The following is a 12,807-nucleotide window of genomic DNA, read 5'->3' as shown; positions in this document are numbered from 1 at the left end:
GATCAGATTACTATGCATTGCATATATGTATAGAATTACCAAAATCCCCCAAAAAAACATGTGTAGATAATATGTCTCATGAAAAAAAGAAAAAACAGGCACACTCATACATTGCTGGTGGGACTTCAAATTGGTGGGACTGCAAATTGGTGCAACCAATCTGGAAAGCAGCATGGAGTTTCCTTAGAAAACTTGGAATGGAACCATTTGACCCAGTTATCCCACTCCTCAGTCTGACCCGAAGGACTTAAGATCAGCATACTACAGTAATGCAGCCACATCGATGTTCATAGCAGCTCGATTCATAAGAGCTAAACTTTTGAAGCAACCTAGATGCCCTTCAATAGATAAATGGATAAAGAAATGGTGATATATATACACAATGAAATATTACTCAGCATTAAAAGAGAATAAAATTGGCATTTGCAGGTAAATGGAAGGAGTCAGAAAATATCAAGCCAATCCCAAAAAGTCAAAGGCTGAATGTTCTCTCTGATAAGTGGATGCTCATTCACAATGGGGGGAGGGGCATGGGAAAAATGGAGGAACTTTGGACAAAGGGGAAGGGAGGAAGGATGGGGGCAAAAAAGATGGTGGAATGAGATGTTCATCATTACCCTAGGTACATGCATGACTGCACATGTGGTGCCACACGACATTGTATACAACCAGAGAAATAAATAGTTGTGCTGCAATTGTGTACAATGAATCAAAATGCATTCTGCTGTCATATATATCTAATTAGAGCGAATAAACTAATAAGTAGAACAGAAAGTCAAGGGCATAAAAAACTTATCAGTATTCCTCCATTTTTTCATTCATTCATCAAATACTTATTGAGTGCCTTCTGTGTGTGTTGAGGAAGATATGCAGTTTTACATAAGATAGGGAAGCTGGGTTTGGTGGTGCATGCCTGTAATCCCCTTGGCTTGAGAGACTGAGGCAGGAGGATCATGAGTTCAAAGCCAGTCTCAACAACTTAATGAGGCTCTAAGCAACTTAGTGAAACTCTGACTTAAAATAAATAAATAAATAAATTGTGTGTGTGTGTGTGTGTGTATGATATGGAAGATTATTTGGAAAATATACTTTAGTGTTTTTTTTTACAGTACAGTGTCAAATTTGTATTAAGAGGGGGAAAAAGTCATAAAAATACTGGATCCATGTGGGCAAGTGTTGAACAAAACAAACAAAAGAACACCGACTCCAATTTAAACCAATTTAAAGCAAGCTTATATTGTGTACACACAAGCTGGCCGGAAGCTGTGTCACTTGGAAAAACAGGGCCAAGAACAGCAGCTGGTCTGGTGACAGGGAAGTTTTTATAACACAAAAAGTTACAAATAAGGGGGTGTCTTGGGAACTGACAGCTGTCAGGGTTCTGTCAAGTGTAATACTAGGGCAGTTAGCAGGTTTATGATCTACATTGTTAACATCTCAAGGTAGGGGCAAACTCAGATCCTAACATCAAAGTCAAGGAGGAGCAGCTGGATTCCAGGGAGGGTTGTTATCTCATCAGGGACAGCCAGGCACGGGCAAGTTCAAAGCCAGGCAAGAATCCCAAGCAAGTTTTTTTTAAACATCAAACTAAGGTCAGGCCAAATAGAAATCTTATTATTTTACAGTAAAACAGAAATGAACTTTTCATGACTTTGTGATGAGATGGCTCCCAACCTTAAGATGGAATCAGGCTGGGTCCATCATTCCCTCCTTATGTGTCCCTTTCAAATCTTTGATAGGGTGGAGGAAGAGCTCTGAAGGAATTTTAGTCCACTAAGGGACAATTTCCAACTTTCAGGACTCACTGAAAACTGGTCTCCTTGATCCCACCTGAGTCGATTTACCTATCTATACTGACTGTTTATTTAATTCTGGCTTCAGTTTTCCCCTTCTAATTTTAGGAACTTCTTTAGTTGTAAGAAAAGGGGCAACAACGACTCTGGCTTCTTCAGAGCTGAGAGGGGGTGATGTGAGCAGCTTTGGAGTTCCGTTTTAGAAGTCAGGTCAGATTGAAGTCTGGTTGGGGAAGAACAGGTTGTAAAGTCATCTAGTGAGAAGTGCTTCTATGAGAGAGAAACAAAAAGACATGAGTACAAAATAAATATTGTAGCATCTGGAACATGTCAATGTATATCATGGGGATGATAGAAGTCAATCATTTCTCACCAGGAGGTGTGAGGGCTGAGAAGTTGTTCCCATAATAAGGCCAAGTGGACAAGGCCTTTATTTGGGGATGTAAATCTTTAACATCTTCAGAGTTATCAGGAATGTAAATATAACATTTAACTTTTAATGTTACAGAAGTTCATCTCCATAAGATGTAGTTAAGCTACTTAATGTCATCTGATGTTGTAAAATCTTTCTTCTGGTATGACCTCTGTGTCTAGTAGAGAACCCTTCATTTCTGTCACTTAGGCTTAGATAATCATGTTAGCACATATTAATCCTACCTGTGAAGGAGGTTAGGAAGGTCTATAGGCCCTAAACTGACTAAAACTTCTGACTTGGCAGTTTCACTTGATAGTTATTAGGCATTCCTTCTTAAGAATCTCTGTTTTGTAACCTCCAGTCTTACTTATTTTGGGGGGCTAGTTAGTACAAGTGTGTATCTTAAGTTACATTTAACTATTACATATATTATTTTAATGTTTAGGGATGGCTGTGTTTTGGTTTTAACTGTTTTTTGCTAGGTGTTTAAGATCAAGCTGACTTTGTGTCTATCTGCTGTTAAGAGTCAGCTGAGTTCCCATGGGAGTCACTCTTGGGGAACTTGAGAGCATCTTCTTAGTTCTGATAGTGCCATTTGAGCTAGGATGGGTCCAGGTCCTGCTGACCATGTGGCTTCCCTTGGAAGCATCAGGGACGTCTCCCTTCTCCAATGACCCTCCTTTTCATGGCAAGTGCACCGACTGGCTTTCTGTTTTCCAGTGGTCTCATTAATCTCCCTGATCAGGAGGTTATGTGGCCCAGAGTTGCAAAACTCTTTAAAGAAGTTTCCTGTTCCCTGGATTCAGACTGACTCAGAGGGCAATAGCCAAATATTGGTTTCCTTGGCCCTTTTGAGTTTAATTTAATTTCTAAATTTTGATCATAAACACCCATCAAATCAGTTTCACCAGTTTTAAATTAAGAGTACTGGGCTTTAACTTTAATTTGCCTAAAGCCTTACAGTCATTTACCCTTTTTATTAATTGGGGTCTGTGCTAACCTATCTATCCGATAGGTGATGGTTTATTATTTTCAATTAACCCAGGTTGTGTTCTTGAAGTAATACCTCTGCAAAACATTAACAGGTAACATTTAGACAGTTTATAAGGAAAATACAAAATAAAGTTAACAAGAGTAAAAACATATTTAGTTTTTATAATAACTATCTTGAATTTTCATTGAGTTAATGTATTATATCTTCTGTTTGAGATCCTAGTAATCTTAACAACAAAAATCAGTCCTTTGAACACAAATTTGAATGAACTGAAGTCTGGCCTACTTGGGAGTCATTCTGGCATATAGTAAGGTGGTAGGCAGAGCCTTATCTCAGGTAAGGCAGAGCTCCTCACAAATTTTAAGAGGAGTGTTCTAGTTCTGAAGCTGATCTATGTCTCTTTTTTTGTATATCATTTTACAAGGTTTACATATATTATTTCTTGAGTTCACATGAATGTTAGCTAATACAATATGATATTACATTTAGTACACGCATTAAGGAAAGGCTCAGAGCTTTTAAATTTTTGTGGAAAAGCAGCAAAATGCTTTTGTGTTTTACAATATTAACTTTTACATAGATTGAGCTCTCGTTAATTTAAAAATACATTTAAATTGTAACTCAATGTAAAAAGCATCATAAAACTTTATATCTTATTGTAACAGGTCCAGTTGTAGAGCATTAAGTGATATAAATAAATCTCCAATAGATTTGTTATTCTTATAAGCCTCAAATTACCATACAACTTTAGTTTGGAGAATACCAGCTTGATATAATGTTCTTTTAAACCTTCTTTTTAACGATTTGTATACCTGGAAAATATGAACACATTTAATATATAAAGGAGAATAATACCATCACAATTACATTGATGGTTTTGTATTAATCAAGTTTAGCTCTTAAAGAAATAACATAATATTTTTAAATAGCAGTTGTTGTTTAACCACAGCTATATAATCCTTAATTCTTTTAAGATTATTTGCTCAAAAAGCCCTAATAAACACAACATTATAGGTAAATTGATGTGTTAAAAAATCTTTGTACTTTTAACATATATATTAAACCTTGGTTTATACCAGCACATTAACATTTGACCCTAGGGAAGAACCCCAAATAGCCTTGACTGATAGTTTCACATACATATACAACCAACTTACATAGACATTTTAATTTATTTTTCCCATCCATTAATCCCCTCTTCTGTTCACACTTAGAAACAATCCCTGTAAATCTCTGAACTTAGGCAAATTATTTTATTTCAATATGAAATATTTTATTATTTACATTTAATTATATCTGTTTACTATTTTATGAAAATATAAATAATGTTGAAGTATATAGAATTATGCCTGTTGGGACTTTAAATTTCAGTAACCTTGTTTTCAGTGATAACAAAGCAACTTTAAACCCCTTTTTTTATTTACCAATTTATGAAAACATCAATAATGTTACCCAATGGAATTCAAGAAGTTAGAGAACTTGATTGTATATTTAACAGTTAGCATTTAACCTTGTAAATTAATCAGATGTCTAATAAATACATTTATGAGTAATTCCATATCAAATCTACTTTACTTATTTTTACCAAGATATCAGATAAATGTATTGAACAGTATTAGTCATTTCTTCCCTGTTGAAGAAAAGTCCTAGAAACAATGGATATTAGACATTTTATAGACATCAACATTTTTAGTTCTTTGACCAGTTGACTTGTGAGTTACGTTTAATTTTAAAGACTTCTTTACTTTCATCTGTTTACCCAATTTAAATTGAACCTTTTTTATCACGTGAATTAAAGGTATTTGGATCCAATTTTAATTTATGAGCATTTATTTTCCATTGGTCAATCTTGATATCATGTTCATGACATTGACACGCACCCTTATGGACAGGCAACACAATACACAGAGTTCACACACATAAAAGTAAAGGACTTGTAGCTTTTCGCAGGTGAATCTCCATTGCAATTTTACAGATATTTAAAAAATCCATAGTTGAATAAAAATAGGACTGATCAGAAAAAAAAAATTAACCTAGGTGCATAGGACCAAAATTATAAGCTAAAAAAATATAGAATTTAAGAAAAAAACAAAAGTCCTAGAAAAAAATGTCACAGACAACAACTATTTTAGTCAAGTACCATGTAGTTTGCTTTTTGGTTTAGTCTAGTATGAGTTCAGTTAAAAGACACTTTTACTTTTTGTTGTTGTTGTTGTTGTTGTTGTTGGGGGTGGGGGCTCAGTCTCCTACTGAGCTCGGCCAGCTTCTTCCATTTGCATTTCAATGTAAGTCTTGGCTGAGTTCTGGAAGGAACTGGGAAAACTGCTATTCTAAGCAAAAACCTCATGCCTAAGGCATCTTAACCATTTTTTAGTTGGCAATCAGACATGTTTGGATGAAAATTATGTTACCTTAGGTTTTACTGTTTATGATGAACAAAGTGATGTTAATCTCCTTAATGAGATAAGCCACTCGCTGCTGAGCCAATCCATTGCCTTGTGGGACCATTCCTAGGGTTATTCCTTCTCTCTCAGTGACAAACTGGTTAAATTTTGCTCCAAAGCCTGTTCATAACTCAGGGGAAGTAAACCTTTTGGTTACAGGCTGTTCAGGTATTTCTAAGAGGTCTAAAGTAAGAGGCGAGAACAGAAAAGCTGGCGCTTGTATTCAAGGGGAAATTGACCTCTTGGTTCCCCATGGAGAAGCAGGAGAATCCTACCTTGGGCATTTGAGGCTAAAGTTTGGCTAAGTAATAGCATAACATTTTTCCAGGTGATGTTGAACATCTGGCATAAGTTCTGAAATATCTCAATATAAAAGTACATTGAGTACATCTGAGTACAGGAAGAGTAATGGGAGATTTTCAACTGGCCTGTGAAGGCTAATTATGCAAACAAAGGGAACCTGGATGTTTTTCTTACTAATTATCCCATGTCTTTCTCTCAGTCCTACAATATGAATTGCTAGTGTTTCTGATCAGCAAAGGAGGGGAAGCATCCAGAAGGGAATGGATGGGGTTGGGCAGGGTGGGAGGTGGGGGGTGGGGGTCCTCCTGAGAGTCCTGCTGTGCTCACACATTAGAGGCAACATCTTTTGCATCCAACTTAGTTTTTGACTGTTAAGACTCCTTATTAATTAATTAATTATTTTATCTCTGGCAAACCAACTTCCAACGGCAAGATTGTACAATACTTCAGAAAAACACTCAAAAACCAGATTGTTACAGTAAAACATCATCTTCTTAGACATGTTTACATCTATAGGTGACACATTCAGCCAAGATCATTCCCAAGAAACAATCTATAAGATCAATATATTATTGTGCATGTCTTAAAGGGCCAGAAACAGATACAAACAAAAAACACAATGACAGAATCTGATCTCCAATGGCTGACAGACAGGAACCTTTAAAACAGACAGCCAGATAGGGGAAAAAATCTCCCCAAGTTCCTAACTCCCACTTAACGTGACTGCTACACGAGTGGCACCATAGATGTCCTCACGAGGGGACCAGATGCTCCCACAAAGGGGGAACCAGAAGTGTGGAATCAAGGGTCTTGTTGTTGTGTTTCCTTTTTCTTAAAGTAAACAAAAATGGAGCAGTCCTGACAGTGCAGGGAAGAAAGGTGGGAGTTCCCCAAAGCAAAAGGGGCTTGGCAGCTGCTGGGAGGCTCTCAGTCCCTCCCTTTACTTACAGGAATAGCTCCTCTGGTTTGGTTCAACCCCAGGCACATCCGCCAGTCTCCTAACTTTCCAGTAGTCAGCTCTCAAAAAGTTCACCTTACATCCTCAGCGTGCAAGTGCAGTCGCTTGGAGTGCCAGGCCTGCCCAAGAAAGCAGAGCGGGGACTGCCCTGCCGTCCCATCTGGGGTGCCAGAATCTGTCATTGAAAGCTTGGTCTCTGTCCTCAAAATCAACCAATGCCAATTTAATAACGAGGACAAGGTTTTGAGAAAAAGGAAAAAGAAGGTTTATTGCTTTGCTAGCAAAGGAGAAACACAGGGGACTCCTGTCCCAAAGGCTGTGACTCTCAGGAGGGAGGGAGGGACAGGGGGGGTTTAAAAGAATTTTTCAAGGGTTATATTCCTGTAGGGGTTCCCTGGGTGCCCTGAGGGCATGTTAGGATTCACTTGTTATTTGGGGAGATATTCACTTCCCAGACCCCCAGCAGGCTTCCCCCTCCTGCAGTGGGTGTGCTCAAGGGCAGCCAACTGGGGAAGAAAAGATAACACTGTCTCCCTAATCCTGCTAGGGAGGGGAAGGGGGAGAAGAGAGGAAAAAAACATATATATATATATATATAATTTTTTTTTTCAAAATAAACCTTAGAGCAATGAGGGCTACGTTCTGAAGGTGAAGGGAACACCGTTACACTTCTACCTCACAGAAAGTTCGGAGGTGAGCCTTGGTGATGGAATAATCATAATCCTGCTTAATGAAGGCCGGGGTAAAGTTTGTCAAAGTTTCTTAAAACACAGTTCAAAGGAATGTCAGGCTTACTTGTCTTATTACCCATTTTGTTGTTCAATTGTCTTAAGTTTATACCAGAGAAGACACACAACGAAAAGGCAGAAAAACCATAGAACACAGAACGAGACACAGGGGAACAAGAACCAGGTGCTCCCCCCCAAAAAAACAGGGAGCAGTACAACATCTTGCTAATGCTCCAGACATGAGTGCGTATGTGCCTTGTCAGACACCTCACTGTCCCCACCAGACCAGAGGACAGTGCGACACTTCACTACCATCCTAGACAGTGAGTGTGGATCTGCTGGACATAAAGCCTAAGGCTTAAGACCTTTGAACTTAGCCTGCAGAGGGGATGTCTGTATGTGCCTCACCAGATACCTCCCTGTCCCCAGAAGGAATTCCACACCAGATCAATTCCAGAGGACAGTGCAACACTTTGCCACTGTCCTAGACAGGAGTGTGTATGTGCCTTGCCAGGCACCTCACTGTCCCCAGAAGAGATCTCTCTTTGTGACGATGGTCTTAGGTCCGAGCCTAAGCAATTCCATTTTAAAAACTCCAGTTTGAAACCTGCAGTCTGACTAGGCGCGCCTACAGAGTCCTCCAGTATGGCCTCAGACAAGTTACTTCCCCTCACCTGATAAACAGAGTGAAGCCCCTAGCAGGAGATGTTTCTGACCCCAGGGTAAATGATGTCACTGAGAAATCTGGTAGTAGCTGATAAGGATTGAAAGGGGGATCAAAAGCCCCAAAATTTAGTATAAATAATACAGCAAATGAACAGGGATTCAGCCAGCCGAAACAAGGATGCACTTGAACTGGAGAGCCTGATGTGGACCTGACATCCCATCACATGTCATCGTTCCTGATCCTTTGTGTGATCCTCACTGCTCTCAAACTCTACTGCCTCATCTGGACCTTGATGAGAGCTGCAACTTCTCCCTACTACACTCTCCTCAACTGGTCATCCACTCCACGCCAGGAAAAGCCTGCCTTGGTTCCGGACCTGATCACCACAGTCTGAGTGAGTGTGCATCTTTTGGACATAAAGCCTAAGGCTTGAGACTTCTGAACTTAGTATGCAGAGAGAATGTCTGTCATTAGCCTGTCATGATTAAGTGTGTTTTGCAATGCCTAAAATTAATCTAGAATTGTTTGCTGTGAATTGATTATGTCGATTGCAGTGCCTAGCATTAAGAATTGTCATTTTTCTTGACTCAGAACCTGCAGAATGAAACTGTATTGAATAATTTGAGTGAATAAAACATTGAAAGGGGCAGAAGCATATGGACATTCTTTTTTTTTTCTTTTTATTTATTTTTTTTAGCGGGACACAATATCTTCATTTTATTTATTTTTATGTGACATTCTTTATTTCTCCCCTTGACTGTATTACATCACAATTTTGCCCCCTCGTGACACTCTTAAACCTGATACCAGATGTTATCTTACCTATGGAGGCCACTTACCTATGGAGGCCTCCTCACTGGATGCTTGCTAATTGTTTTAGTGCAACAATTCACTCCAGCAATCTGATGAACCAAAGGCATACCCCAGGGCCTGGGAACATCTCAAGGTGCGCAAACCCTGGGGCAGCGCTCAGGCCCTGGAGTCCCAGAGCGAATGTTCAGCTTCAGAATTTTGGTTGTCTGAATCTCACTGGGGCCTCCAAATGTTGAACCATGATGCAAAAAAAAGACCACCAAGTCCAGTTTAAACGAAACTAAAGCAAGCTTATATCATGTGCACAAAAGCTGGATGGCAGCTGCCTCACCTGGAAAAACAGGGCCAAGAACAGCAACTGGTCTGGTGACAGAGAAGTTTTTATAACACAAAAAGTTACAAATAGGAGGGTGTCTTGGGAACTGACAGTTGACAGGGTTCTGTCAAGTGTAATACTAGGGCAGTTAGCAGGTTTATGATCTACATTGTTTAACATCTCAAGGTAGGGGCAAACTCAGATCCTAACATCAAAGTCAAGGAGGAGCAGCTGGATTCCAGGGAGGGTTGTTATCTCGTCAGGGACAGCCGGGCACGGGCAAGTTCAAAGCCAGGCAAGAATCCCAAGCAAGTTTTTTTTTTTTTTTTAAACATCAAATTATGGTCAGGCCAAATAGAAATCTTATTATTTTACAGTAAAACAGAAATGAACTTTTCATGACATTGTGATGAGATGGCTCCCAACCTTAAGATGGAATCAGGCTGGGTCCATCATAAGGAGTGGACATGTGTTGGGCTACAGATGAGACTTGTGTTTCAGTTCCTGCCTCCGTTCCACAGAGGACCTCAGCCCTTTCCATAACAAAACAGATGGAAACGGATTCGTCTTATTTGAAAGCAATCTATCAAAAATCCAGGAAAAAATGGTTAATGCCAATATCCTGTCACCCAGAACATTTGCTTCTCAGAATAACTCCCGCAGATTGTCTTCATTCGCATAAAGACAATCTCACGGTGATACTTTGGAGTGAGGTTTGTCAAAGCAAGAAAGCAACTCATGCAAATGTCCATCAAAAGCAGACTGATTAAAATAAGCTGTGAAATGCTTCCAGTCATTCAAATGGGTGAGCCAGATCTGCCCGGGCCGACATGGAGCCATCCCCAAGCTCTGCAGTAAAGTGCAAAAAGCAAGATGGAGAAGGCTTGGGTTGTCATGTCCATTTGCTTCTGTGGTCACAAAGTACTTCTGGAAGAATGAGAAGGACACTACATCTGGGGAAGGGAGCTGGAAGACCAGGGCCAGGGGCAGAGGAAAGTTATTTTCACCCTTTTGTACCCTCTGAATCTCTATTGTTATCACGGACAGACAGAGCTTCTTAAGATATGATTTGGTCCAGTAAAGTATGGCATCAGCCCAGTCCCTGGGGAATGGGATTGAGCCTAGAATCAAGTACCTATGAAAATTGCAAAGCCCACACTGCTGGTTAATATCTAGAGTGGACCTAAGAAAGGGGTCAAGGGGCCCACTTGCTGGAAGAAGAAAAGCTACCAAGGGGTAGTCCAGCCACAGGTGTTTCTAGGTTGGCCTGCCCTCCCTCCCTGGGAGCGGAGGGATTTAGGTGGAGACTGGTGGGAAGGCCAATCTCAGAATGATGTGGCAAAGGGAACCCCAAGTCAGACGTGCCCAAGATGCCCCAGCAGGTCCAATGAAGATAGCACTTGTCCAAACACCCACAGGAGGCAAGTGCTTCAGCCCAGAGCTTTTGAGGAACTTGAACTCTATATTGACAGGAGCTTCCAAATTCCTGGCCAAAGGGGAAGTGAGAAAGGTGATGAGAAGTTTTTCTCTACTGTTGCTTCTGCTTTTCCAGTAATACAAGGTTTCCCAGGAGGCCAGCTCAGGTGATGCCCCTAATCCAGATGAAGTCACTGCCCAGAGTCAGTGGCCAGCGGGAGCCCAGCACACTCCCAAATGTCCCCTATGGAATCCCCACACGAACCCTGCAAGTTGACACTGTTAACCCCATCTGGGGGGTGGGATATAGGCACAGAGAAGGACAGGACTCAAATTTCAGCATCTCCTTGACTTAAGTTGCCACAGTCACTCCTGTAGCTGATAGGGTACCAATAGGGGTTAACTTATATCCCCCCAATCATATGTTGGAGTCCTAACCCCAGTACCTCAGTATGTGACTTTATTTTAAAACAGGGTCATTGCAGATATAATAAGTTAGATTAAAATGGGATCATCAAGGTGGGTCCTAATTCAGTATGGCATCCCTAGGACAGGGAGGTTTGGGTGCAGTCAACACACCTTAGGGCAACCTTAGGGCAGAGAGCGATGTGAGGCATGTCCCACCCAGGAATAGCTAAGGCTGCCTGCCAATCACCAGAAGGCAGGGAAGAGGCACGGGACAGATCCTTCCTCATACCCCTCAGAAGGAACCGACCCTGCCAACGTTTTGACTTCAGACCCCCAACCTCCAGAACAGTGAGAAAAGGGATTTCTGTTAAGCCACCTCGCTTACTGTTACAGCAGCCCTAGCAAACCAACACAGACACCGTGTTCTGTCCCCTGTGGAGTTCTGGGGTCCAACCCCACAGCCCTGTGCAGAGCCTGTCCATCCTCCACTTGCTGCTGGCCCCATCTGGGCAGAACCCAAAGCTGCCCACACCAGGCTCTTGATTAAGCCACTTTCATGAGGTGGTAAAGACCCTGAGCTGTCCTTTCCCCTCACCATCCTACGGGAGTCAGTTCCCCTAAAATAAGGCAAGGAAGAAGGACCCCCAGAGAGAAGCTTCTAGAAATTTAGGGGCAGTGCAACAAGTGGAGACTGACATCTCCTTTCCTACCTGGCTATCGGCTGAACTGCCCCACGCCCAGAGGAGGAGGGGGGAAGAACACAGGCCAGGGATGGGACGGTGGCAGGTGGTAGGGGGCAGCAGGAGAAGCAGCAGGGGCCTCCCTGAGACTCCCACAGGGAAGGAAAACTGGCCAGTTCTGACCCCAGGCCTGGGGTTGAGGATGTGACTTGGAGGGACAAAGACAGAGGGTGGCTGTCCTAGGAGCTGTCCCTGCCTGGGGCCACTGATTGGAATGAGACCCTCATCAGGGCTGGTGGGGCCTCTTTAGCCACCCTGAACTGGCAGACATCAAGATTGGCCAGCGGCAAGGACCTAAGCAAGGTGACAGCAATATCACGATCACTGAGGTCAGCTAAGAGGTCACCCGCCCCCAACCCACCTCAGGCAGCTTCCCTTCCTCTTCCTCAAGGGAACAGAGAAGGGGAGAGGGAGAAGGAGGCGGGGGTGAGAGCGAGAGAGCAAGAGGGACAGACAGACAGAGACAGAAAGAGAGGGGAAGAGAACACACACACATACACACACACACACACACACACACACACACACGTCCCTGAAGCCACAAGAGTCACGGAAAGCCAGCCCGGAATCAGGGGGAGGACTTTAAGGAGGCCCTGAGGTCACCATTTTAACATGAATAGGACTAAGTCTCAAAGAAGCCAAGAGGACCATAAAGTGATACAACAAGGACAGGGACATCTTGAGGGAGCTCACTACCCAGCGGACAGACTTGGACAGAACATGAGCATCAGCAGTCACTGAAAATCCAAAATCATCTCGTGTTCATTCTCCGACAAGAGCCTTCAGGATGAGCTTCCTGCACCCGGCTTCAC

The 12,807-nt window shown here is 41.9% G+C and overlaps 1 protein-coding gene across 1 annotated transcript in view; it reads right to left on the bottom strand.

Annotated features, from left to right (window-relative positions):
• Positions 1 to 1,233: 1,233 nt before the first annotated feature.
• LOC107138133 overlaps positions 1,234 to 12,807 on the bottom strand; it is a 49,954-nt gene continuing 38,380 nt past the window's right edge. The window contains exon 4 of the mRNA XM_048810957.1: positions 1,234 to 2,063. Coding sequence (XP_048666914.1) covers positions 1,878 to 2,063 — 186 coding nt within the window. The 3' untranslated portion in view covers positions 1,234 to 1,877. The remainder of the gene's footprint in view (positions 2,064 to 12,807) is intronic.

The sequence above is a fragment of the Marmota marmota genome, unplaced genomic scaffold, assembly GCF_001458135.2.
Source record: "Marmota marmota marmota unplaced genomic scaffold, marMar, whole genome shotgun sequence".
Taxonomy (NCBI): Eukaryota; Metazoa; Chordata; class Mammalia; order Rodentia; family Sciuridae; genus Marmota; species Marmota marmota.
This window is presented reverse-complemented; position numbering and strand designations above follow the sequence as displayed.